This window comes from Stereum hirsutum, assembly GCF_000264905.1.
Source record: "Stereum hirsutum FP-91666 SS1 unplaced genomic scaffold STEHIscaffold_10, whole genome shotgun sequence".
NCBI lineage: Eukaryota > Fungi > Basidiomycota > Agaricomycetes > Russulales > Stereaceae > Stereum > Stereum hirsutum.
In genome coordinates, this window is record NW_006763140.1 from 448,376 (window position 1) to 474,384 (window position 26,009).

Here is a 26,009-nt window from a genome sequence, read left to right on the forward strand (position 1 = left end):
GTCAACACGGCAGGCCAGCCTCAAGGCTCGCAATCATCATGTTTGACGAGGCATCCTCCTTGCTCTCGCCTTCATCCATACCGGCCAGCTCTAAACTGCTCCAACCATCTCGCTCGAAATACCTTCTGCCAATATAAACCTGCCTGCTGTTGATAGGCAGTATTATCATTCGGCAACATTTTGTAAACCTCGGGGCTGAAGAATGTCCTTCTCTTCGTTCAGCTCTCTCTCTAGCTTCACTGAACTCGAATCAACCAGCTTTGTCTCAACTAGCCTTACTGAAGACAGGCGCCGCAATCGTACTAAGCATCGTGAGACACGTAGATCCCGTTCACGTTCACGCTCTCGCACACGAACCGAACCTTCAACTTCTTCACGACGAGAAACAAGCAGCCGTCATACTTCGGATACGAATGGACGTGCCCATACCTCGCGCAAGTCCCATCGACGACACAGGGATGGAAAATCACCCTCCAAACGCACAACCGGCAGTGCTACCAATGCTACCAGTGACCGACGTAAACATCGCCATACTTCCCGCTCTCGCTCTCGCGACCACACTCGTAGAACCGGACATTCCAGCAGGCGCCACACTCGCCACTCGTATCCAGAATCCAGTCTTCCACCAGAGTCTCCGTCGATCTCTAGCTTTACGGAGGGGGTCCTGGTAGACCTCGATCCTGAGCCGTCATCGTTCTCGGAGTTGGATTTGAGCGAGTTACCACCGGGTTCAGGGCATGCGTATGTTCAAGAAGAGGGACCCAAAATCTGCAAACACTGTCGTGCGTCCCCTTCTGTATCATCATCATACATCTTACTGCGCACATCTAACATCAATTACGTGCAGACCGATCGCCATACCAGATCCACGGCCGCACAGACGTCCTCCCCGCCCTCCAACTAGACCCCTACTCAGCCTACCTCGCCGCCTACCGCCTCACCCACCTCAACTACACCCGTCCTCCCTCGCCATCACCCATCTCACCCGACGATCTCTACCCAGAACTCACCCAACCCCTCCCCTTACACCTCCTTCCCGCCCTCTCCCCGGTCGATCACCGCGCCCGTCGTCTCGCACTCGCTCTCGACTCCGATTGCACCGTGCTATCTGACTGGGCGACCGAAGAATACGTCAAACTTGGCCCAGCCGGCCGTCGACTCGTTCGGTCAGGTGTTTTTGAGGTGAAGTTACCTGGTGCGGATTATGACGATGGTGTGGATCTGGGGAGGGAAGAGAGGGAGGAAGAGAGAATGGAATATGAGTGGGCTAAGAGTGTGTTTGAGGAGGGAAGAAGAAGAGGGGATGGGTATAGAGAGGTCGATGAGATGTTTAGGAGGGCGGCGGGGGTATTAAATGATCTTTTGGAGTGGCAGGAGTTGAGGGAGAGGGGGAGGTTGGAGTTGGGGGATGAGAGCAGGGATTTGAGTGACTGGGTGGCGGGCGATGGGATGGAGGTGCCTTTCGATGGCCTGGATGTGAATAGGGAAGTGGATACAAGGCTGAGGAATGAACTGCCAGAGATTTTGGAGGAAAGCGATGGGTTCGATCGATTGTCGAATGAGACGTTGGGGAGGGCAAGGGAGTTTGACCAGGCTTCTCGATCACCTTCGCGGTCTCCGTCTATACGAGGTCATCGGAACCGTCGCTCACCGTCCCCTGAACCTCCCACCCCCATCACAGAAAGCTCAATCGACACCCTTGATACTCTCGAATCTTCATCAATGAGTCCCGCCTCCGATATGCCCTACGGTATCGAAATCGCCGGTTTCTCTCCCTCTATAGCACCCACGCCCATATCACCAGAATTACCTGTTCCGCCTCCCATATCAAGTTGGAGGGCCGAACTTGTTGGCGAACCGACTCATATTACCCAGGCTCAGACTCGGAATCGATCAACCACTCCCGTACCCATTCCTCCTGCTTCCACTCCTGTGCCTACTCCTGCCCCATCTGCCCCAGTGCCTGCGCCCTCCTCTCTCCATCGTCCTCGTACCCCTCAAGCTGAACCTCCACAGACGGATGCAGTTTCGGTTCACCCAAACAGTGTACCACGCTCTTCAGTTCCGTCTCCAGCTCCACCACCTCAACCAGTGGCTAAGACCCGTTCAGCGCGTAATTCGACTCCAGCATCTCGACCATCACCGGCATCAACACCGCAACCAGTATCGGTGTCCGCTCCTGCACCGTCTCCACCGATAGCGCCTAAGGCTCGTTCAGCTCGTACCTCTGGCCCAGCATCTCGACTATCGCCCGTTCCAACACTCAAATCAGCGCCAGCGCCTACACCGTCTCCCCCGACAGCACCTCTCGTCCGTCCACCCCTCGTATCGTCCTCTCGAGCTTCGCCACTTGGAATTTCATCCTCTCGAGCCTCTCCACCTGTCATTACATCCGCTCAAGCTTCTCTACCCATGATTCCGTCCTACCAGACGTCCCCTTCTCCGCCTCCGCCCCGCTACACCTCCCGCGCCCCTCAATCCCGCTACATTCCCCAAGCTCAATATAGTTCCTTCACTTACCCCCGCACAGCAAGCGTCCACAACTCCGCACACGACGAAAACGAAGATATCGCCGTTCCTTCCGATCTCGAGGGGTCCGATGGTGGGCTCACGACTCCTGGAGGCTCACCTCGCTCACGTGCGATGTCTATCCTTAGTGGTGGCAGCGCAGGAGGGGGAGGAAGGAGAAGAAGAGGGTATAGGCGTGGAGTGGGGTCTGGACTGACGACGCCCGATCGGAGTCGGTCGCCTGTTTCTCGCTCAAGGCTTGGGACGGACGTGGGAGGTGGTACTGCCACGGGGACAGGCACGGAGACGGAGACGACTATGCCTCCGATACCGGTACTTGCGAGAGGAGGTCAGGAAGGGGTATTCAGGCTACGTGGAGGTGCGACGCGTGCGTCTGAGATCGATATGGTTTCGGATATAGACGCGGAGGCGGACGTTGAGGATGAGTTCGAGGCAGAGTCTGGTTTCTATCAAAACGATGTTCGCGGACGATCTCAAGATGAAGAAATTTCGGGATCGATGTCGCCCCCAGAATCGGATATGGATACGGAAGTGAAGATGGAAGTTGAAGTGGATATGACACCCTGCCCGCCACCTCCCTCGCCTGAACCTTCCTTCTTCTCACCCACGCCCCGCATCCCAACCAACATCCCAATTATCCCTCCACTTCCTTCACCTCCACCTTCAGCAGCATTAGAACTGGACGATCAACCACCCCTACCACCTATCCAGTTCTGGCTCCCGACCTACCCTTCATTCGACTCCGCCTCCATGCCCCATCGCCACTCCAAATCCTCAGCGCACAAGTCCTCTTCCCGCAGGACCAAGGACAAGAACAAGACCGAGCGACCTATAGATCCCCTCGGGAACGCACCTCCGCCCGTCTTTATCGCCCTTGGTGCTAGGCGCGCTTGCATCCCTTATACACCTGCTTTCCAGGGCTTGGATCTGCGGGTGGTCAGGCCTGTGAGTGCGAGGGAGAAATTGGTGGTGAGAGACGCGGTGGAGATATTGGGTCGGTTGGGAGCGAAGGTGAAAGGGATGGGCATAGGGATGGACGGAGAGGAGGGGCAGGAGGGTGTTGTTAGTAGGAAGGGTGAGATGTGGAGCTTGAGTTACGTTGGGTGGTAGGGGCGAAGCAGGAAGGAGCAGGAAGATGATAGGTCATCACTTTGCTTTTGTTGATGTTTCTACTGTGACTTGCGTTCTCGCTATCATCTCATTCGCGGAAGTAGCATGAGATTGATGACCTGCGTGCTGAATCTTATACATTGTGATACTAAGCAACTACGACTCATTTACGCTAAAGGATAGTCCACTCTGCGAACGGACCGAAAATAATGCGGAAGAGGATCAGAACGTCGGCCCAACCTGCGAAGTGTCCCTCTCCGCTGGTTCACGCGGAGACCAACAACTATCCGGCTCGTCCGCCTCCGCCTCCGCCGTTTCCCCTTCCTTCTTCTCTTTCTTCTCTCCCTCATCCTTTGGCTTGATGATCTGCTTCGACAGTTTCTCGATCTGTTCGAAGAGCAGGTCGTCCACGGAGGTGGCATGGTTCTTGTTGGACCGACTATGGGCGACGGAGAGGAGGAATGAAACGAACCTGGCGAAAGGGCGACCAATCAGTAACAGGCAGGTTCAAAGTAGGGGGAATATTATACTCACAGTTCCTTCAAGAACGCAAAACTAAACCCCTCGGTCATCTCTGCCACCTTCGTCGCGATGTCCTCCTTCTCCATCGCAAACTTGACTCCCTTCGCCCTCGTCACCGGTTTCGTGTCATCTTTATCCTCCTTCTTCTCCCCGCTCCCACCGAACTTTTCGATCCATTTCTTCGCGAACGCTTTCCTCAACTCGATGTCCGGAAGAGCAAAATTATACTTTACATCGAATCTTGACGGACGGTTGACGATGGCGTCGTCGATTCGTTCTGGGTGGTTCGTTGTAGCGATCGTAAGAATGCCGGCGTTGGCAGCGAGACCGTCCAGCTCATTGAGGAAGAAGCTGCGGACTTTTGGGACAACCATGGCGTCGAGGTCTTCGAGGACGAGGATACAAGGCGCGCTGTGGCGGGCTTTTTTGAAAATGGTTCGGACGCCATATTCGGGGCCCTATCATAAATTCTCAGATCAATGTCGGGAAAGGCTCGAGATTGCAGAGGCGGAAACTCACATATGGAGTGGTAAACGATTTTACGTAGAGAGCGGGGTATTGCGTCTCTTTCAAAAGCGCTTTGATAGATTCGGTCTTTCCGTTTCCCGGAGGACCCAAGAGTAGGATACCCCTGTAGATGAATAGATGAGTAACTTTCAGAGCAAGATATGCAAAAAAAGAGCACGAGATCTAACCTCTTCCATACAGTCCCCAGATCGTCATAAATATCCTTACTCTCGAAGAATCCCTGTGTGTCCCTCCTCAATCCATCTTTGAAAGAATCATCAAGGATCACGTCGTTCCAATTCGCAGCCTGGATAGCCTGATAGAGCTGCTTATTCGCCGTCCACCTCCCACTCTGGTACACCCATATCTCTTCTCGCAACGTCTCGCCGTAAACATACACTTTTTGCGCAAGATCCTTCCCCGCATCCTCCGAGTCAGCGACGAGGTCATAGAAGTATATTTCGCTGCCGTCCGGAGTCGCCCAGGTAGCTTTGTAGGCCGTGAAGAAGGTCCCGTTGTAACTGAATGTCGAACAGCCAGCAATGACACTTGGAAATACGCGTTTTGACTTGTCGTCGAACAAGTACATCAGATATGTATCGCCGGCGAGGCGGGGAGGCTCTCCCTCTACGGGCAGAAAGTGCGACTGAATATTCACGGCGACCTCTTGGCTTTCAAGATAGCGGGATAATGGAAATGTGCTGTCTGTGCTCTCGATCAGGGGGACGTGTGCGGAAGTCGGATGAGCATCGTAGAGGCGACGAAGAAGGGTGAGACTCTCGTGTGAGCGAGGTTGCCCCAGAGTCTGGGAGATGATGTTTCTGTAGGAGCCGGGCTGGGGAGTGACTGTTTGAGTGGAAGACATCGGGGTGAAGGTGTTTGGATGGGCTAAGCGAGAGACAATCCATCTCTTTATACTGCGATAGTTCACCAAAGCGAGCGTCTGTGACTCCAAAAACGTTCGATCAAATCATGCAGCGCATAGCATCTGGGCGTTTACCGATGGTGTGACTCGAACTTCTATCTTCCAATATACTCACCACGATGTTGAAAAAAAGTTGTATCGCGTCACTGCCAGGCGCATAGTACTATCTGCGACATCATCGCATAAATTTTCGTCCACAGGCAGCATCATTGCTCACTGTACACGACGATTCCAGAAGTCGGCATAGGTCGACATATGAAATTTCTTGGGACGAGCCGGTACACTATAGGACTTCAAGCTCTGTGCAATGACGGTATGTAAGGATGCTGTGACGCGCGTTGGAACCGGAAGCGGGATGACTCACTGGAGTTCACTGGTCCAGATAGGGTGGATGTGCACCCTACCCAGTACAGCGTGTAGGGCTACCTCATTAATGTGCTTCTTTCGGTAACAGAGATATGACAGTCACCGACGCCGCTTTGCAGTCAGAAGGGGGCCATGGCATTGATGGGTTCAGGGCTCTGCTCACAAAGCGGCTACTCAAGCGGCAATGCCGATCGTCTGCATCTTGCAGCTGAACGGCACAGCTCCTGGTGCCTAGAGGATACATGGATGAAGGTTGGATGAGGGTTATGCATAAGGAGACACAGAGAGTGGTCTCAAGGCGACTAAAACCGTCGAACTTGTATGGGAATGAACAGTTAAGCGGGAAGGAGTGTGCACAGACGAGCTCTGCAGAAACCAAGACGAGCTACGCATTGGACGATATAGCCTCAAGATGATCATTAATTGAACATGAGACGTTTGGTCGTGAGAACGACGGCAAGCACAGTATGCGTGGTAGGAGAAAGTAGAAAGAGAATGGACCAGCACGCGCCTTGAGAGCAACGGGACTTGGAGCCTGTGCGGATGCGGAACTGTATATTCCTTCACTTGTGCGCTCGCTATGTGATATCAAATTCCTCATTATTGTACAAAGCTTGATGCATGAGAACAAGAGAATACTACCAGTAAAAGGTCAAACACCTTTTCTAGAACGAAGGACCGACCTGCGAACTATCCTTCGCCTTCGGTTCAGGCGGACACCAACTACTGTCTGGCTCATCCGCCGCCTCTCCTTCCTTATTCTCCTTCTTCTCACCCTCGTCTTGTGGCTTGATGATCTGCTTGGATAGTTTCTCGATCTGTTGAAAGAGGATATTGTCCACGGATGTCGAGTTGATTTCATTGGACCGACTATGGGCCAGCGATAGGAGGAAGGAAACAAATCTGATGAACGGGGCGAGTGTCAAGTGTCAGTAAGTTGATGGACTCCGCTGGTGGAGATGCACGCACAGCTCCTTCAAGAAAGCGAAACTGAACCCTTCCGTCATACCCGCAATCTTCGCCGCAATCTCGTCCTGACCCATCTCGAATTTGACACCCTTCGCCCTGGTCACGGGCTCTGCGCCTCCATTCCCCTCTTTCGTCCCACTACCACCGAACTTTCCGACCCACTTCCTCGCGAAAGCCTTCCTCAGCTCGACATCCGGCAACGAAAAATTGTACTTCACGTCAAACCTTGACGGTCTGTTCACAATCGCATCGTCGATCCTCTCCGGATGGTTCGTAGTAGCGATGGTGAGGATTCCAGCATTGGCAGCAAGACCATCCAGCTCGTTGAGGAAGAAGCTACGAACTTTTGGGACGACCATGGCATCGAGGTCTTCGAGGACAAGAATGCAGGGCGCATGGCGGCGGGCATGGTCGAAGATGGTTCGAACACCGTACTCGGGGCCCTTATACGATCAAGCGATCCTGAGAATCAGACCACTGCATTGATGGAGGGGAGCGTGATAAATAACATACGTATGGAGTAGTAAACGATTTGACGTAGAGCGCTGGATAGTCCGTCTCTTTCAGGAGGGCCTTGATAGACTCGGTCTTACCGTTACCTGGAGGACCCAAGAGCAGGATACCCCTGCGAAGGAAGAAAAAAGTCAGCGTCGTATAAGATACGATTGCAGAATTCATGAAGACTAGCCTCTTCCAGATCGTCTCCAAGTCTTCATAGATATCCTTGCTTTCGAAGAATCCCTTTGTGTCCCTCCTCAGGCCCTCTTTGAACGCGTCCTCAAGGACGACATCTTCCCAGCTCGCCGCCTGCACCGCCTTATAGAGCTGCTTATTCGCTGTCCACATCCCGCTCTGATACACCCATATCTCCTCCCTCAGCGTCGCACCGTAGACATAAACACTCTCTGCCAGCTCCTTGGTAATACCTTCCAAGTCGGAGACGAGGTCATAGAAGTAGGAGGTGCAGCGATCTTTGGTCCAGACACATTTATAGGCAACGAAGGAGATACTCTTGTAGGAGAAACGAGAGCGACCTGCGACGACTGTGGGGAAGAGTCGTTCCGCTTTATCATCGTAATCGTATACGAGATACGTATCACCCGTGAGGCGAGCTTGCTTTCCTAGATGCTCCGGACCAGTGGAGTGCGAATCGATGGAAACGGTGACGCCTTGACTCTCTAGGTAGCGAGAGAGGGGGAAGGTGGTGTCTGAGCCCTCGACTATAGAAATGTGATGTGAGGTGGGATGGGTCTCGTAAAGACGGCGGAGTAAGTTGAGAGTTTCGTGAGTGTGAGACTGCCCAAACGTCCCACTAAGCACGTCTCGATAGGATCCGGGAATGGGAGCGTCTGTGTTCGTTTGTGTGGGTGACATTGAGGTTGGGGAAGGGTTGAGTTGGGTAGAATCAGGAGTAGACGAGCGATCCTTTTGTATCGACGAGAGAAAAGCGCTGGAATCGATCATCCGGCCCCCCAAGAACTGATAATCTGTGAAGTGATACAGGGGTACCAAAAACCGTATGTCGATTTCCTGATCCAACGATGTGCGACTGAGAATGAGTCGTAGTTGGCCAGGGGGTCACATAACTCGAGCCTGTGGACGTTATACTGCGCGTCAATTCCAAGTACACAGGTGTACGCAGTACGTTATCTGCCCACCACGATGGTACTCCACATATATACCCAAGTATACCCATCCTGGGGCGAACCGGTGGAGTCAATGGCGGAATCAAGCTGCGTCGCGGGACCCATGATACTGGAGACTACTCTTAGAACGCACGGTTAGCATTTGTACATAGCGCAGAACTAGCTTGGAATCAAAAGTGACTGACTAAGTGCAGCGGCTGGATGGACTAGCTGGGTGATACGTTGCGAACAACGCGATTTAGGGGCATCAGAGTGCTCGAAGTGTACTCTTTTCTTCAGAAACGTGTAGAGCAACCTGATGAGTACTCGTGGCTCGATGTTTGCCAAGGGAGGTAAGGACTACGGAAAGAGGGAGGTGAAGACGGACACACGGACCTCTGACGTGCTGTCAACATCTGTACACCGGAGATAATGCCTCGCTGTGGAGAAATGCTGTAAATTCCTGGACCATCCCCTTACCAGAAGAGGTACAAAGACTTTCTATCTCCATCTCCTGACTCGCATCGATAATTGGGAACGGCAGCGCCCAACCTTTGATTAGTTTTGGGCCGCTGAAATGTAGACAGCTCCAGCGTCAATCATTCAGGAGTAAGAACCGCCCTTGCAAGTGACGCTTCGTGCAAGAGCCGGACGTAAGATGAACAGATAAAAGCGGGATGTCACTGCACAGGTTCAGCACTACTCAAGCCAAGATACATGTAAGGAGTATGATCATCGATGAGATGACGGAAGACTATGGTGCACAAGGTGAGTGATGGGCTGCCACAGTCGAATGGTATCAGAGATAGAGCATGCCGTCAGAGACAAGTTTGCGTTTTCGTCGCGGAAAACATCGAGAACCATGATGTCCGAACATGTGCTCGGGCGAAGATTGTCATTGATAATGTTGAGTTACTGTGATAGAGATGGTCGCAAGTATATCACTATAGAACGCGAAGGAAATAGTCATCTTCGTTGATGTACGGTGGACAAGCCGGGGAAGGTTGTGCTCACCATATTGTGACAGTTTGCGCTTTTCGTCGAAACGCGCTGCAGTATACGTCAGGCCTTCCTCGGCAAAGCACTCCACCTCTTCCTCAATCCCATCTTCTCAATGAGCTCCGCAGGCATGCAATACACGGGGTCCAAGTCAATCAGTCCAGGGTATCCGAGTAACGAAAGACCAGCGACACCGAAGAGCGTGTGAAAGACATCGGCCATATCTCCTGGCCGATCGGCAATCCCGCCTGCGTCGGGGTCCTGCACCGTGAAACGGAATGTGAGTTCAATTGAGAACGGAGAGCATGAAGATGATGATGAACCTGGGCCGAAAGAATGAAAGAAGTGAGCTGGTCTGCGTCTATCCATTCGAGTTTCTCGACGATTGAGAGAGCTGAGAGCACCCAAAAGCTGTAGCAAACCTAGGTGTCATACACGACATTAGCACTGCGGTATGGAGCGAAAATGAGGCTGGACGCACATCCTCAAGCTTCTCTGGGCGGCCGTTCAGCCCACCATTAGGAAGCTGCCTCTCTGCAAGCCACCATGCTAGCATCGGCTCGTCCACCACGTCCAGACGATCAAGGATGGCTAAAGCAGCCGTACAGACAAACACTATCCCGACAAACATTAGTCTTGCACGTCCGCGCATCAAGGAAAAGGGCCTCCGACCAACCACCTTGCGCAGCATGACTCTCCGCATCAATGACGCCCCCAAACCCACCATCGAAGTTCTTACATCGCCTAATATACTCGACCAGTCGCTCCTTCCTGTCTGCGTCAAGCTTATCGAGTTGACCAAGGAGGGATAGGGCATTGACGGCGATGTAGGAGAAGCGAGTGTCTATCTCGCCAAAAGAATCTCCAGCAAATACGCCAGATGGTTGTTGTAGGGACAATATGACTATAAATTCAATGAGTTCGGTTCAGCAGAGCCACAGATTTGTTCGACAATCGGTCAGGGACTGGTGATCGGAGAAGGATAAGGGTGCCATTTCAGGAGGAACGGAACGCACATTGAACTAGTCTGTCCACATCTGCTCTATCTAGAGCATCCTGCATGACCAAAATTTGGATTGCGCTCAGCGTCGAGAGAATGTGCGCGTCATGTCCTGGGTGTGCACCAAACGCGCCTGCCTCCACGTCCGTCGACGCATCAGCCGCTCGATTCAATCGCCTCTGAAGATGGTGTAGCACCTGCCTCATCGTCCCAACAACTCATCACATACTCTATCATCTCCCCCTTATCTAGCGCGTCCTTCGCACCCATGATACATAGAGCAGTGAGTCCCCAGTAGACTGCATTCATGCGGAGGTGGGCGGTCGTATGGTAGGCTAGGTCATCTTTGTTCTGAGTGAGGATAATCTCGTTAGTGGAACACCATAAATGGACTCAATAACGCATACAGCGCCAAGGTTTTGAATGTACTTGATATGTGCTGGTACGATCAGAGTAGAAGCCATGATCAAGATACAAAGCAAGTGGCTGATTCGGGCTAGAGGAGGCTGGAGGACGAAAGTGGCGAGAAAACATCCCGGGCCGGCCGCCTCGGGACGCCACAAAGCTGAGAAAGGAGCCTGTGGCCCAACTCAACTCAATTGCAAACCACCACAGCCGATTCCATCTCTTCGCCAGCAAGTCTCTCGAGGTCCCCGCCGTGATTCTCTGTCGATACTCTCTAATTATGGCCAGCCACTTCGTGAAAACTTTTGTCCAGAGCAGTGGCTTTTCTGCCAATGTTATTAGACTCGGAACGCGCCAGCAATTTTTCGCTGACCTGGACCCCACAGTACTAACTCTTTCTCGTAGACAGTCGAGGCTATCTTGCTTTTCCACTATGAGGTCAACGAAAGGGTCCCAATGGCTGGACAACACTATTCATTGAACTTAGTCTGGCTCAGCCTCTTGTGGACGATCTTTGTGCAGGGTATGCTTAACTACGAGGGTTTTGTTCTACTCTCATGGATGTTTGATGGGCTCAGCCTTCTTTTGAACGGCTCTGCTGCAAGTTTTTTTGACGGATAGTGACTACCAAGTAGCCTCGCTGACATGAAGGGCTCTCACTCGACATACTCCGCACTTCGCACCGCTGAATACAGCCTCGATAGCGGCGCACAATCTTCCTCGACAGGCCAAGCCAGCGCATCAACAAACATTGTCGATCCTATCTGGCTCGACGAAGTCTAGGCTCGACTAGTCACTTACGGCTTTTGAGTGGGTGGAACGTATCAATCTCTGCACGACTGGCCCATCTCCTATCGAGTCCTACGCTGTGAAAACAAGAGCCCTCTTTGGTGAGCAAGTTGCGTCTGTAGCTCCTATCCGTGCGCGACTATATCATGTGTAGCACTATTCAGAAGCGTAAAGGGTACGCCTCACACGCTTCTCTCTTCCCCGAGAACAACGACGGTGCTTGTAGACATGGTACGCTGTTCCTATGCCCTCCGACAACAATAATATCTCTGTACGAAATTCACTCGGTTTTACGAAGACCGCACTTGAAGATACACAGCAGCCTAGCCTTCAACGAACAAACCCTTCCCCTGATAATCAAGAGCTGGCAGAGCAACTCGGGCGCCTCCAACTGGTCACACAGGTGCGAATCAACACTTCATTCCAGGTTTGAACGCACTGTTAACTGAGAGATCGAAGCCTGACAGCCTTCCAGAGTCCCAGGATGTGATTGAGGGCAGTAAATCAGAGGTCATTTCCAGTTTTGTCGTCAATGATGCCCATAATACTCAGTCAATTGGATAGGCTCGGGTGGGCATGCTGTTGGGCGTAACGACGACCTTATCCTCTGCGCCTTCGGAGCGTCTGAATCTCGCTGGCCATCACGGGACGGCAACGACGGTGAGCGGTGGCTCTGCTAATACTGCGAGCACTCCCTTGGGTCAACACTTCCCTCGCACTGCACCTCCGAACAACCGTCCTCCGAAGACTGGCGTTGGAAAGGGGAGTGATTTTGCCGGAGATCGCGGGGACTTGGATATTGATAGAGATGCTTTCGACGAGTTCTCGAGCTGGGTATCGGGCGAGCTATCAAACCCGACGACGAAGTGAGTATGAGCCCATTCTGTCGGCGGGACCGAAGGAGGGAAGACAGGAAGGAAGGAATAGATTAGAGGTCCAAAATCCTTGTCCGTAGACGTAGATAATTGTAGGTTTGTTAGGATAACAATAGGGCGCAAAATTTTGTTCTCTCAGTACGGAGACCATTAGTCGACGGTGAAGGCGTCAAGCAGCCGCGAATGCAGGACCGACAAATGTCATTTAGGCCTCTGATTGAAAGAATAACATCGTGAGTACAGGAAAAATTAACGGTTTCATACAGACGCTCGAGTGTCGGAGCAGCTTGGCAGGTCGCTTGGAGTCTTCTGTAGCACCACTGCACGGCAATACTACAACGGCGGAGTAAAGTGAACTCAGTACAACAATACAAAGGAAGATGAGTTCGTCCTGCAATACACTTGAAACTCACTATGCACTAAACGTTTACTTTCACCGTCCAGAATACATCACATCATCGCCTTGTTCTCTAAACGTGATTCTCAGCCCCGTCCATCATGACGCATAGACATGTAGACTCACCGTTCATTTCGAACACCAACTTCCTTACAAATCGTTCGCGTTCCTCCCTCAGTCGCTTCACGCTTAACCTCCCACGCTGCCCAAAAGGGGTCCACAGTTGGCCAACGTTCCAGCATATATACATACTCCAGCTCGGGTGTGAGACCATCAACTAGCACCCGGACACGATCACCCAATGTCTCACGAAACCTCTGCGCACGATCACGTTCTTCGTTTGTCGCCCTAACACCAGGAATCGATGCGCCATCCATGTCGATGTGGATGTAAAGTCTCCGTAGCCCCCTCAGAAGAGAGAGGGCATGTGCGATGGAGTCCTAGACGAATCAGAATATGTGCACAGTGTCTTGAATGAGGTACGTCGCAGGACTTACGATGTCAACAGAAGCGCTACTGGATGATCGATACCGGAATATCTTGAGGGTGCGTAGAGCGGGAAAGACGCGGGCTATCTGGAGTAAGACGTCATTCCCACTGGAATTTGCCTCGTAGACCAACTCGAGACTCTCTAGGTCGGGGAAGTGGCAACGACGGAGTATTTTCAAAAGTTCTGGAGATGTCAAGACAGGTGAGGTCCACCCCTGACACATGTAGCTGTAATTCTGATCTACTCGGAGATAGTGACGTGGCCAGTCGGTGAGGGACAATTGGCGCAATGATCGAGGCAGGCGCTCGAAGATGGCATCCTCGGGAGAGGGGAAGGCTATGTCCAAAACCTGGAGAGAGTCGAGTGCGGGACACGGTCCAGAAGTTGAAGGCCGCAGAAGACATATCCTCGACGAGTCTGCGGACTGAGGCATATGAACTCTGAAGACACGGAGAGACGGTATATTGGAGAGAAGTGAGGAGAAATCCATGTCAATAGCTAGACTCGCGGGGGGGCGTTGTCCCGTGATTGATATTTCGATAAGAGAGGGCCAGGGAGACGATAGAAGGGAATGATAGCAGAGTGACTCTACAGGAAGATGCAGTACCCGCAGAGTAGATCGTATGCGTGGGATGATTGACAAGAAGACGGTCGCCTCCTGGCGGAAGTCAGCATCGCTGACCTCCTGCCAGATGGAGCGCGTCCACGTAAACTCCTGGATGTAAGACGGAGTAACAGGGTGATCTCCAGGGAGAAAGCCATCCGTCTTCGGCCAGTGATCGTGGCCTTCAACATGAATCACTCTCAATCGTGGCGCTAGGATTACGGCCTCGAAGAAGTAAGACGGGACGCCTCCATCAAGGGCGACGAAGCGCACTTCTTCCAAAGCAGTGAGTCGAGGCATGACTTGCGCAAGATATTCTTCAGAGGGGTAGGCTCCGTCGTAGTCGTCAAAGTTATAGAACTGCCCTGAGAAGGTGATGACGCTGTAAATCAAACATGAGATCGGCCAACGACATGATAGAGAGCTCCATACCGGACATATAACCACAAATTATCTGGAATGAAACAATTCCTCTGATGGAACAGAGGAGCGATGCAACGAGAGAATATGATTGGCAGACTGAGCCGTCGATAGCGGCGGGCTATGGCAGAGAATTGCCAGAGAGAGATATGCGCTCTGCTAAGTTCAACGCCACGGGTAACCAACAGATGCAGTTCGTCCATTACGAGGCGTATGCAGTCGTCATTTAGGTCGGATAGTCTAGAAATTGGAGAATGATTATACACTCTCAGCATATTATCAGATGAACTACCCACGAAGCCGGTTCAACACGGAGGAGTGCCATTTCCTATTACAACGTTAGCCTACTGACGATTGATTCTTGAATGTTGCGTACCAATGCCTATGAAAGTATGAAGCAGCACCGATTGAGTACCGAGGTCACTACTGGTGAGGAAGAGTGGAAGAGTTGACGAGTGCGGCAACGACTGCTGTAAGCTACGCTAATTGTGTTTCGGCAAGGGCCGTTCATGAGCACTTCCCACACATGAATGAAAGGTCCTTCACACCGTCACCATCACCCTCAACTCAGTACAACGCTGGCTGTCTCTCCCCGAACAGTGTACCTTCTGGATGAGTTTGATCTAGATTCTGGGTCAATTGCCACCATGCGACATCCGAACCTTGTCGGCATCCGAGTCGCTCTTGGGCTGGTTTGATCGACGACAAGGAGAACCTGAGCACATTATTGTGTTCAGGGTGTTCACCTCTTTCAACAAGAGCGCATAGGCTGCAGATCCCTTCAGAGCTGATATCGGCTCCTATTCATATGTGTCAAACCTCGGGTAGACATGGACTTAGGAATTCAGTATTCGACATTGTGGAGCGGCTTTGAATTGGAGTGTGTCTACGCTTTCCCCCAAGTTACCTCTACATCTGTTCTAATAACTTCTCTTCAGGCCAGTCTCACTTATTTTGTTCTTCCCCATGGGCCCTCAATCTACCTGCTTTTCTGGCGCTGTCCCTGCGACCAGTGCTTCGTCTAAGGCGCGTCAGTTGGCTCTTTCTGTGGCTCTCTCCCGCTCATCATTGTTTTACCTCTCGTTGGTCGTAGGACAATATGAGGACCATCGTGGCATCCTTACCGCCCTCTGAAGGACAAATGGCTCAGGTGAAATAGGCCAAAGCTACGCTTCTGTCCTCTTAGCGACACAATGCCCGACATCGCATGTCCTTTGCTTGCCTGTTCGATGCCTTGGCCCTCGGGGGTGATATGCTTGCTGTAGACAGCTTCGTTAGCGAAACTTCATCTGATGACGCTCCCTGTAAGTTGCGTCTCCCATATTATCATTTTACGACACATCCTGACTACGATCTCAGCTGGCACAGACACTGTGACAATCACTGCAGAAGACAAACAAGAATCGGGGAAAGGTTTACTCTTTCTTTGTCAATGTTCCAAGTCGTCTAGCCACGGATTCATGCTGTTGCTTTTCAAACGGTGTAGACCCAGTCGAGGACTTGCCTTCCCCCCGAGAACGTTGTGAATGTCACCAGTGAGCGTGACCGTTCTTCCCTGACGAGGGGTCGCATGGCGCTCAAATTGTTGTACTGTCAGTTGCGTCCCGTCTTGACCCTATCATTCTCGAGGAAAAATGCAGATCTGGGCTCAAGACACCGCCGCGCAGGGAAACCGCAAGGGACGGTGAGCTCATCACTGCTTGCTGCCTCTAACCACTCCCCAACTCACTTCTGGCTCGATGCATAGTGCGGTGGAGAATGCCTTGGCGGACTTGTGAGTCTTTCTGCGACGATGCTTGACCTATCTTTCGCACTGATGTATATCTGCTGGCAGGAATGCGGCTGCTGCTCCTGATGCGATGGACCTCGCTGTCGCTCTGGCAGACGTTCGTGGTCGAAACTATCATCTCAGTAATTCGAACTTCAACGCGGGCGAGATTTTTCGTTGAGCCCAGCGTGGTTTCATGAGCCCCTTCGTGGTCAAAGGCTCGGGCCCTACAGCTGACGGTACTGTCCTCAGTTTCATTTTCCTGCATCACATGCTCGATGTATTTACATTCACGTCATTGCCTCCTCGAGCTTGCTGAGTCACCGTCCCGCTCTTGCGTGGGGGTGTGGCGTGTTGTGAATCTCACGGTTCCTGCTTACCGGTCACTTACGACAAGTGTTTGAGGAGCACAACTGTCGCTTTGACCTTCACATTGAAGCGCTACGCCATCAGCTCCAAGGGTTCGGATTCCTCTGCCGGCACGGACTTATATGTTGCAGATGTCGTCAACATCCGCGTTCTGAAGGCTCCTGCTCCTCGCATTCTGGAGGCGTATGCGAGGAAGAGGTTGCTTAAGAAGGATGACGATTCATTTGTTCCAAGGAAGGTGGCGCGTATGGCGTAGGTTGGGCGTAAGAGATGAGGCTGGTCACGGTGTTGTCAGATCGCGCATTGAGCGTGAGTAGTACTAAAAATATATTTATCATTTCTCACCTTGTTTCCTCTCGTTCAATATTTTACCGTGTTCACCTTCGTTCGGATGGTGAAGTGGAGGTTCCTTGAGGAGTCTCACTGTACACTCGTTCCTGTCCGGTGGTCACTTAGAGACTTGCGGCATGGTCTAATTGATCTAGATATTCTGTCCCCAGACCGAATGGTGCCTTGCAGTCTTTCTAACAGTGTTGTACAAATCAATTATCAACCTTGTAGTACCTAGTAGTCACCCCGACCATATCCAAGTTCAAACTAGCTTTATTTACAGACGGACCCATAAAACTGTGCAATCCTTTGTCCATCAGCATACAGAGTATCGTCTTCGAGGGTATTGAGTACTCTTGAGAGTACAAAGATTTAATACAATGCCAAAGTAAAGGTATACAGTAACGTTTAGGCTTGGGGAGGAGGGATATCGCCGTAGGCCGTATATAGGGCAAGCAGCGAGCTTTTGATGGGAGCAAAAGATCGAAACGGCCAAGTAACGGAGACAAATTGCGACGAATGGGTTGTCCCGCCGCACATATGACTCTCACGTCTTGAGAGTTATGTGAGGCTTGAGCACATAGACGCACCTTAAGCAAAGGGCGAGGAGAACATTCAGAAGGGCAAGTACTGAGAAAGTTCAAGAAGGTGTGGCGCCGATGAAAAGTGTGCCGAATCCGGTCGATCCCGATGGGCTGACACATGCAAACCGACCGAGCGCTCCACAGCCCGACCTCTTCTGCTTTCCGCATCCACATCAGTCGACCGATATCGCTTCACATCCCAGATACAAGTACGTGCTACTCAGCGGTGAAGGCATAAACATACTAATGTTGTAACCTAGATGGTGGCACTCGAACACGCTACTCGTGGGAACGTTTCGTAAGTGTATCATTCAACGGTTGCTTACAAGGACCACATACCTACCCTTATAATCTAGTTTGTCTGTATTGAACGACGACTGCATACGTCTCATAGTCGACAAATTGCGCCTCATAGTGATTCGTGACGACAGATGGGATACTGCCCACTCTCTGAAGCACTTTTCTGTGGTCGCACGCCGATATCGACAGCTCGCAGTCCCTATTTTATTCTCTCGCTGCCGTGTTTCTCTGTACCATCCGAAGCGCCTCTTCATCCCTGAGAACTTGTGGTCATATGTCCGGTATGTTCATATTCTTCTCCATCATCGACTGAGCTCAGACTAGTTGCAGCACAATCACCTTCTTCGGAGATTTTTATCCCTACGACTTTTATGGGAAATACCCCGCCGAAGAATATCTAATCTCCGTCATGCCCCGACTAACCTCCTTGGAAGTAGTGCGCTTTGTCGGGAGTGATGGAGGAGTCCCAGCATACTTTTTTGAGGCCATAATTCTCGCACCGCGGCTCAGGGCGATCCACGTAGAGGATCACACTCATTGGCCGGTATCTGACCGTGCATGGTCGATGCGTGTTGGACATCTCCCCGAAGACACACCCGTAGTCCCGCTCCACGTGCAGGAATTTACATGGACACGTCATATCTGGAGAGATGTCGGCAGTTATTACTTTCCCAAAGAAATGGTATTCTTCTCGTCGTTCATCTCGCGCATGCGACCTACGCTGCGTAGACTACATCTTACCGCGGAATCATTCTGTCATCGGGAGCTTTGTTCATACCCGTGGCCTTCTCTTGTCGAACTCTCGATCACTGGACAACATCCTCTGCAATCCACTATCGGTCTAGATTTCTCACCACTTTTTAACAATATCCCCTCCCTTCAAACTTTCAGTCTCAGTACGCCCCAGTCTGCAGATTCGTCGCGAATCTTTCTTCTACAACCCACCAACACCAGTTCACATATTGGCCTGACCTCGCTCCAGAGTGTCAGTATATCCTTCCCCGACCCGGATGACGCCATCTTTGGCTTCCTTTCTCGGTCACTGCGCCATTTGTCTCTGACCGACTGGCCACGTCATTATCTTCGAGTTGACGAGAACGATTGTGTACTTCGTCGAGGATGGACTTCTCCCATATTAACGTCGAGAGAGCTCCTTAATATAGTCCGCCGTTGTCACCTTCCCGAGTTGGAAAGTCTCGAGGTTGTGTACCAGGCGGACCCCAGCGACACAGTTGATGTCTTACTTCACATCGCTCAGGCGTTTTCTGCTCTACACACGCTCAAACTTTTCCGGTATCGGTCGTCTAGCAGTGACCCTGTTCATGAGGTCAGTCTCCTAGATCCTCTCATTGTATCTCTGCTCACGTACTTTTCGGTACGTTTAGAAATCTATCATTTGTTGTCTTTCTCATTTGAAGGAGCTGCGGAAGCTTTACATTCACATCGATATGGATGGCGCTAGAGTTCCTCCCCCATGGGAAACAGAGGAAATTGAACGCGCCGACAGGTTTCGTGAGACACAGGGCGATCGTGTACGGATGCTGGCAGAGGGACTCACCCAAGAACTGGAGGAGATATACATGCTTGAACGCCGGGGTGGGAGCAGAACACTATGGGCCGCATGGGACATCAGGCGTGAAGTGGGGGAGAAAAGAATAGAGACGATCTGTACGAGAGTCCGGGACCGAGATATACAGTGAGTCTGCATCTGTTTGCACCTTCATAACTGGCTAAATTCATTGTGTAGGGAGCAAGACGACGGTTCGCGGTGGTGACTTCGCGTTGAAAGTTAACGCTGAGTAGTGTACGCTGAGTTTTAGTAGAGGTATCGCAGGCGGACGCAACTTCGGTGTGCTGTCATGTAATTTACACGGACTGCCGTGTGACCATGAAGCACAAGTCCTCAGGTATTCTTTGTGCCGGCTTACTCGAATGTATTCGGCCTGTTACGCCGTGCTACATGATAGTGCTTATACGTGCAGTCTTGATGTACGGACATGACTCAACAGAATATCATCCTAACCTTCCTCATCGTCGGGTTCGATAGCTCGTCCGATACCCAGCTCGAGAACTCGCCGAAAGCATCGTTATCAATATCTAAGTCCCCGAGATCTCTGACAAAACAACTCTCCTTTCCAACGCCAGTCTTCGGAGGACGGTCGTTCGGAGGTGCAGTGCGAGGAAGGTAGCGACCCAAGGGAGTGCCAACGGAGGGGAGGCGACGAGAGGACCAAAGGCCGACGACTTTATGTACGTCGCTTGAGCGCACCGGCGCATGAATCATGTTGTTGTCGTTCTCTGATGTCATCGTGTTGAGCTCAAGGAAGTGGGTGGTCGTGAATGTGGGAGATGAAGCTTTGAGGAGGAGAAGAGAAGGAGAGTTGGTGAACGAAATGATGAGGATGACAATGAAGAAGACGACATTGAAGAGGAGGAAGAGGGAGGCGGTGAGGACGAAGAGATGGCCGAGGAAGAAGATGAGGACGAGTATGAGGATGATCGCGAGGTTGGAGAAGACGAGGATGAGAGCTTTGATGAAGTCGAGGACAGCGGCTATTATTACGAGGATGACGGCGAGAACGACGAGGGTGAGGTGAACATCGATGTTGCCGTAGATTTCCAGACAAACACGCCGTGCAAACCCCAAAGGACGAAGGAACAGGATATCAACATCGGAGGGCAACAAGTCGAAAACCATCTAGTCGATGTGGACAGATGAAATACTGGTGTTGGCACAGATTCTAGGTCAAACGATACAATGACCGCTCCACGAACCTGTATCCTCGCACGGTGACGCGCTGCTGTCGCTCCCAAGATTGAAACGCTCGCCACTAGGGCCCGCCAACGCACGCTGGAACACGGTCATGTAGATCTACAGACACGATACGGTGAGCAAGGCAGTCAATGGGATACCCACAACAAAATGGAACAGATGTTTGAAGTAACGGGGCACATACGTTACCTTCATTCACGACAACCCGTTGAGTCGATGTCTTGTCATTGTCATTGTCTTCTTCTTCCTCGTCTACCAACGCGCTCTTCTCTCTACCACTCCTTCCATCCGCACTAGCCGTATTCGCCCTTGCCGTCAACGGAAACCTCCTCCTAACCGCATCCATCGATCGCTATCTCCGCGTCGAATTTCGCCATCTCCATGACCCTCACCGGCTCCTCAAACCCTCCACCTCCAGCGAAACTCTCACAATCCGAGGAGGCTGTGCCGCTCCTAGTCGTCGTCCCTTGCACACAAGGTCCCTCTCAACGACACAATCCCGCACTAAGCAACGCCGCCGTCTGCGCATTCACACCCGCCGTAATCACACGACCACATCGCCCCACGCCCACTCCCACCACTCCCGCTCGCACTCCTACCCTCAGACGACACGATTTGCACGACCAATTGGATCGTCCTCCAGTTGCTTTTCAGGATGGGGAGGGGGAGATGGCGTGAATGGTAGAGGCGTAAGTTTCGGATTGCCTGGAGGGAGGAGAGGGGCCGGAGGCAGTACATATTGCTGGTTTGCGGACGCTCGGCAGATAAGCGCTATATACGAGCCAGCGCAAATTAGCGTGTGGCGCTAGCTTGAAGCTTAGCTTGTGCGCCACACTACGGCTGCCTTAATGGTTCTTAGCGTGCATGGTTTGGCTGAGCTAGCTTGCGTCTAGGTTGACCTCTCTGTCGCAATTCCCTGCTCTCTAGCTGGCCGCTTCTCATTAATCAGGTCATATGGTTGCTCATCACCACCTGCGGCTTTGTTTTCTGCATCTTAACTGTCAAGATCTCCGTCACAGCGACGACGGCTTGCAGTACTGCCCGGTGTGGAGGTACGAAACTGATTGGAGGAGGAGGGGATCGGGACGTGGTCGCTCGGTCTACAGAGGTAGAACGGAGGCCGATCAAGCGAGTGGAAATGGGAGGAGAATTAGAGTAACAATGTACGCACCCAATTAATGAATGCGAACACCTGTAGGGTCTTGAGAGGTTTCGAGTTCCCTAAGGATAAGGCGAAACGTAGTCGAGAAATGAGACGAAGGTAGAGAATAGGAGGAGACAGAGCAAATGAGGGTATTGAGGCAAGATGAGTGGAGGAGAAATAGAGAGAGCGAAGGTGATGGCGGCGAGAGGCAGATGATGATGTTGGCGAGTCAGACAGACGGACGATTGGCAGACAGACGGGCAGACGGAGACGTTTGAGTTCACGGGGTGAGGGGGGACCTGCGTTCGAGAGGTGGCAGGACACCGGTATAAGTGACAAGAGAACATTGCTTCCCGACCAGCCGCGCGTGCTCATGCGCCGTCGGGAAAGCTACAAGTGCATCGGAACACTGGAAAACGCAATCAGAAATCCTGAGAGATAAAGAGAGTGTCCGGGAAATGAATGGGGAGGCTAAGTGAGATTCAGTATCGTAAAATCGAGGACAAATAGTAGTGAGTGTTCCATGTTCATGTTTAAAGAGGAAGAAGTCAAACGATGTTATTTACTATCCAAGAGTGTTCCGGGATCGAAACCTGCAGCTACTGACGAACGCGAGCGATGTGGAGGTCCTCTGTGGCCCTCACACAGAGTGGCAGACTTGGGTGCCCAATCCAATCGCCCAGACTCGTCCACATGCTGCAGCGCAAGGTTACGATCCAAAAGACACTCCATTCAAGCCAATAAACCGCCGACGCGATAGGGATTGGTGGTGGAAATTAAAAGAAGCATGAAAAACAAATAAAATTCTGAAAAAGCGTACTAATATTGAAGCCCAGAGTGAAGGAGTCGCCCAGAGAGAACCAGAGAAGACTCGTACTAGAAAACAATTTGCTGGTAAAGGCTAGACATAGTTGAAGTGCTGTACAAAGTTTCGAGGCAAACGGGGGAGGGGAAGTGCTAGCAATAAATCGAACAAAGTGGAAGGAGAGGCGAAGTGTGACTGAACCCGAGGCCGCGCGTTCCGTTCCTAGTCCCGGGCGGATGGCTCCGGTCCTTCGTCCACTAGTAATGTCGATTTAGCGTGCCGTGATCGCTACTACTTGAAAACTATTGCTCCGAGTGTTGGAAGCGATACCTGAGATTCCCTAGAAGTGCTCAAACGGGACAGTTCAGTAGTCCAAGGAAAAACGAAGACAAAAGCGAATAAAAAGCCGTAATTGTGCAGAACGGGGTCAACCGGGAATTGAAAGTCCGGCGGAACGAGCGTTCGTACGTTCCCAAGTCGCTACTCTAACTCCGTTTTCTTCTCATATGGGGGAGTACACGAGTACGCCCGTGTGCTCCTCCACACCGGCTATCTGTTCTCTAGTACTATCTAATTATCGTTCTTGACCCGTGAGAATAGCGAAACTTCAAACAAGTTGTCCCAGTGTGGAGTACTTAATTGTGGTGAAGACTGATGCAATACGAGCCAGCAAATGTACGCTTGCACATTCTTCAATTGTCTCTTGTGTTTCATTGTTACACTGATGACCCGCTATTGGTATTGACTTCCAGTGACATCTTTACTTAACGGTTTCTAGCGTGCGTTACTTGGCTAAGCTAGCTTGTGGCTAGCTTACGAGTCAGCGCAAATCAGCTTGTGCCTTAGCATTCAGCTTCAAGTGCCTTAGTAGCTTGCGCGCCACACACGCTAGACTGTGGCTAACTAGCTTGTGTCGACTCATGCTGGCTTGCACTCGCTTAGCACGATGTGTCCCAATTAACCCCGTATACAACGTGTGAACCGTCGTCTCCACCCGTCGGTGCGCTGGTAAACATCGGTTGGTATGGTCTGGTGGCACTTCCAAGGTATTTATTGCTGCTTGTCTCGAGAACTTTCCCCTCGAGGTATAATCGTTCTGCTCTTTTGCCTAAGCTTGAGGTTATGTGAAATCAACGCTATAACTCACTCTACCGGCATAGCAAACCATCGAGTATTTGTTCATCGTCGGTAAAAAAAACTTGCTTGTACTACAATCCACTCCAAGGTCGAACCTACTGGCCTGGGTCTACGCTGATGATCAGACTCAGGAACGAGATGACGATACAGTAGGCGACCTGAGAACAAAATACAAACACACATTTCTTGGGCCACAAAGGCGAGGAGTGTGTGCTATATTCTCGAGCACAAGATTAACGCCCGGGAACATAGTGTCATATTTCTGGCTTCTAAGTATGACAAATGCTGATGCTGTTTGACCGTGTTCACGTCGATCTTGATCCAATAGCATTATATGAAGTCCAAATTATCTTCCATGACTGATTCGGATTATCGACCCCAAGTACATCAACGTGAATTTAAGCCAAAAAAAAATAATGTCAAGACACGAGGTGAGAAGCCACAGTATCTGAAGTTACTAAACATTTCAAAGCGCCTCAGTCTCAAGGAGATCAAACTGCCTTGTCGAGACTTGGGACCCAAGCTGGATGGTAGGCATGTCCTTCAGTTCAGTGTTGAGACGAACTGCAAATGTTTGAAAGAAATTCTATGACAGATCTCAGTTTGGTTATTCCAATATTAACTAAGAAACATACCAGGCCCAGAACACCTTTATCGTTGCGACGCTCTTGACGAACATAACTCTCGTACCCCCCTCCCTTGACTATAGATAGTTCGGCTCGGCCACCAGTGAAAAAAGACTTTGCCCTTCCCCAGACGACATCGGTCTCTCCACCCCTCATCTTGAATTTGAAGCCGATCCTCTTATGTTCGAGATCGTCGAGACCTGCGGGTATACACGGAATGACAACGACGCCATCTGGAGACGTAGGCTGTCTTCCATATACCTGAAAAACCTTCTCGATACTGCCCTGTAAAAAAACATTCACGACATTTGGCAGCCAGGTGTGGTGCGATCCTGCGCAAAATGAGGAATACAGCATCAATGGTTGTTCAAGTGAACATTACCGTCTGTAAACGTACCTGTGTCTAAGGAAACCCTCAGTGGTTTTTCCAGGTCAAGGGCATCAATAGGTTTATCCAAGTCGTTGTCATCTGCGATCACTATCTGGGTCATCAAAATGGCCCAATCGTGTAGGGGCGCTCCTAGGGCCACCCTTACGACCGGAATGAGCTTGGACCATCGTGGAGTGAAAGGACCGTGCCACTGTTTGCCGAAACTGACGTAGCTGAATCTGTCGAGTAAGAAGTAGAATGACAATGTTAGCAGGGTTCTTATGCATAAAATTTTGTGAAGCATACGTCGCCCCAGGATCTTCAGCTTTATAATCCTCCGCAAGGATTCGTATTGTGATGGAAGAATCCTGTAGTTCGTGACGGTTATGCCTGCCGGTCAGCGCTTGAATCCTAAACATCGAACGAGAAAATCATCTACTCTATTAATAATGCCCTTCGACTTGAGACTGGGGAAAAAGGTCTGGAAAAGGAGAGACACGAGTTAGAAACACAGTGAGTTGCATGCTAAATATCATACCTGAACGGCATGGTTGGGTGGCGCATAGCTATGGCGGCAATGTAAGCAGTTGGCACATCGTACTTAGATGATACAGCTCGACACTTACTCTCCTAGGGATAACCCAAGAGCACCATGGTAGTCCTCCTTAGGCTGATAAATCATTCTCAAATTTGCCGCAACTGCAATGCCAAATTGGAACTCTATTGGGACATGACGCATCCCCGGAGTGACACCATCGGTATGCGGGCTGGTCTGAAAGTTCATCCTACTTCCCTTAGAAGTTAGATAGATGACTATACCACGGCACTGATCAGCAATTTTCACATAATGAGCGATTGAGCGGCTGCAAGGGCGTACGAGCATCGGTCTTGTCGCTAAAGGCTAATAAGATAGGCTGCTTTCCCTCCTTCAACTTCTTGAGATCGTGGCTAATCCCTTGAGGAAAGTGAAGCAAGGGGTACTTGTCCAGGTCCCATTTTCCCAAGGGGGTGGCAAGCGTAAAATTCTGTACCGGATCTTACCTTTCGCGTTTAAGGCCTCACCCCCCTCCCCCCCTCCCCCCCTCGAATATTTAAATGATTTTAAAATGATTTATTTAATACTTTCACACAACATAAAAGATCAAAACGGAGGGTTATTGTGGTATCAACTCATTGCTTTGATGAATGTCGGTGTAACCTAGCCTAAGGCTAGGGGGAGGGGATGACCGACGTCGACCGTAGCTTAACCTAGCCTAGGCTAGGGGAGGGGA

General features: G+C 51.2%; 10 protein-coding genes across 10 annotated transcripts in view; 4 read left to right on the top strand and 6 right to left on the bottom strand.

The window, feature by feature from the left end:
• Nucleotides 1-102: 102 nt before the first annotated feature.
• On the top strand, nucleotides 103-3,711 carry STEHIDRAFT_148098 (uncharacterized protein). The gene is made up of 2 exons (XM_007305884.1): nucleotides 103-782; nucleotides 848-3,711. The coding sequence occupies exons 1-2, from the start codon at nucleotides 203-205 to the stop codon at nucleotides 3,637-3,639; spliced, it is 3,372 nt and encodes a 1,123-aa protein (XP_007305946.1). The 5' UTR covers nucleotides 103-202; the 3' UTR covers nucleotides 3,640-3,711.
• A 22-nt stretch (nucleotides 3,712-3,733) lies between these two features.
• On the bottom strand, nucleotides 3,734-5,500 carry STEHIDRAFT_81458 (P-loop containing nucleoside triphosphate hydrolase protein). Its single transcript, XM_007305744.1, has 4 exons — nucleotides 4,857-5,500; nucleotides 4,681-4,792; nucleotides 4,174-4,619; nucleotides 3,734-4,111 (listed from the first exon to the last, which is right to left on the bottom strand). The coding sequence occupies exons 1-4, from the start codon at nucleotides 5,255-5,257 to the stop codon at nucleotides 3,862-3,864; spliced, it is 1,209 nt and encodes a 402-aa protein (XP_007305806.1). The 5' UTR covers nucleotides 5,258-5,500; the 3' UTR covers nucleotides 3,734-3,861.
• Nucleotides 5,501-6,536: 1,036 nt separating this feature from the next.
• Nucleotides 6,537-8,265, bottom strand: STEHIDRAFT_169672 (P-loop containing nucleoside triphosphate hydrolase protein). The gene is made up of 4 exons (XM_007305885.1): nucleotides 7,617-8,265; nucleotides 7,442-7,553; nucleotides 6,929-7,371; nucleotides 6,537-6,862 (listed from the first exon to the last, which is right to left on the bottom strand). Exons 1-4 carry the CDS (start codon nucleotides 7,772-7,774, stop codon nucleotides 6,625-6,627), a joined length of 951 nt encoding a protein of 316 aa, XP_007305947.1. The 5' UTR covers nucleotides 7,775-8,265; the 3' UTR covers nucleotides 6,537-6,624.
• A 961-nt stretch (nucleotides 8,266-9,226) lies between these two features.
• STEHIDRAFT_99598 (terpenoid cyclases/Protein prenyltransferase) lies at nucleotides 9,227-11,016 on the bottom strand (the record flags this gene model as incomplete). Its single annotated transcript, XM_007305886.1, has 8 exons — nucleotides 9,227-9,497; nucleotides 9,568-9,813; nucleotides 9,876-9,974; nucleotides 10,034-10,167; nucleotides 10,232-10,456; nucleotides 10,569-10,685; nucleotides 10,750-10,903; nucleotides 10,960-11,016. The coding sequence occupies 7 exons, from the start codon at nucleotides 11,014-11,016 to the stop codon at nucleotides 9,616-9,618; spliced, it is 984 nt and encodes a 327-aa protein (XP_007305948.1). The 3' UTR covers nucleotides 9,227-9,497; nucleotides 9,568-9,615.
• Nucleotides 11,017-11,990: 974 nt separating this feature from the next.
• STEHIDRAFT_169674 (uncharacterized protein) lies at nucleotides 11,991-12,698 on the top strand (the record flags this gene model as incomplete). The annotated part of the gene is made up of 3 exons (XM_007305887.1): nucleotides 11,991-12,149; nucleotides 12,206-12,256; nucleotides 12,311-12,698. 3 exons carry the CDS (start codon nucleotides 11,991-11,993, stop codon nucleotides 12,614-12,616), a joined length of 516 nt encoding a protein of 171 aa, XP_007305949.1. The 3' UTR covers nucleotides 12,617-12,698.
• Nucleotides 12,699-13,140: 442 nt separating this feature from the next.
• Nucleotides 13,141-14,412, bottom strand: STEHIDRAFT_158488 (uncharacterized protein; the record flags this gene model as incomplete). Its single annotated transcript, XM_007305888.1, has 2 exons — nucleotides 13,141-13,458; nucleotides 13,516-14,412. 2 exons carry the CDS (start codon nucleotides 14,410-14,412, stop codon nucleotides 13,141-13,143), a joined length of 1,215 nt encoding a protein of 404 aa, XP_007305950.1.
• A 1,119-nt stretch (nucleotides 14,413-15,531) lies between these two features.
• STEHIDRAFT_122743 (uncharacterized protein) lies at nucleotides 15,532-17,043 on the top strand. Its single transcript, XM_007305889.1, has 7 exons — nucleotides 15,532-15,558; nucleotides 15,626-15,836; nucleotides 15,892-15,945; nucleotides 16,019-16,067; nucleotides 16,130-16,216; nucleotides 16,280-16,306; nucleotides 16,367-17,043. Exons 5-7 carry the CDS (start codon nucleotides 16,167-16,169, stop codon nucleotides 16,479-16,481), a joined length of 192 nt encoding a protein of 63 aa, XP_007305951.1. The 5' UTR covers nucleotides 15,532-15,558; nucleotides 15,626-15,836; nucleotides 15,892-15,945; nucleotides 16,019-16,067; nucleotides 16,130-16,166; the 3' UTR covers nucleotides 16,482-17,043.
• Nucleotides 17,044-17,658: 615 nt separating this feature from the next.
• Nucleotides 17,659-19,258, top strand: STEHIDRAFT_140345 (uncharacterized protein; the record flags this gene model as incomplete). The annotated part of the gene is made up of 4 exons (XM_007305890.1): nucleotides 17,659-17,792; nucleotides 17,844-17,881; nucleotides 17,940-18,164; nucleotides 18,214-19,258. Coding segments are annotated over exons 2-4 (1,308 nt in total), but the record flags the coding sequence as incomplete, so codon positions are not given.
• A 627-nt stretch (nucleotides 19,259-19,885) lies between these two features.
• STEHIDRAFT_169677 (uncharacterized protein) lies at nucleotides 19,886-21,309 on the bottom strand (the record flags this gene model as incomplete). Its single annotated transcript, XM_007305891.1, has 3 exons — nucleotides 20,841-21,309; nucleotides 20,659-20,755; nucleotides 19,886-20,581 (listed from the first exon to the last, which is right to left on the bottom strand). Exon 3 carries the CDS (start codon nucleotides 20,579-20,581, stop codon nucleotides 19,886-19,888), a length of 696 nt encoding a protein of 231 aa, XP_007305953.1. The 5' UTR covers nucleotides 20,659-20,755; nucleotides 20,841-21,309.
• Nucleotides 21,310-24,208: 2,899 nt separating this feature from the next.
• Nucleotides 24,209-26,009, bottom strand: part of STEHIDRAFT_112337 (uncharacterized protein) — a gene marked incomplete at both ends in the record, with an annotated part of 4,547 nt that continues 2,746 nt past the window's right edge. Inside the window, 6 exons of the mRNA XM_007305892.1 lie at nucleotides 24,209-24,328; nucleotides 24,378-24,700; nucleotides 24,766-24,977; nucleotides 25,045-25,149; nucleotides 25,365-25,551; nucleotides 25,616-25,693. Of these exons, the coding sequence (XP_007305954.1) occupies nucleotides 24,209-24,328; nucleotides 24,378-24,700; nucleotides 24,766-24,977; nucleotides 25,045-25,149; nucleotides 25,365-25,551; nucleotides 25,616-25,693 (1,025 nt within the window). The remainder of the gene's footprint in view (nucleotides 24,329-24,377; nucleotides 24,701-24,765; nucleotides 24,978-25,044; nucleotides 25,150-25,364; nucleotides 25,552-25,615; nucleotides 25,694-26,009) is intronic.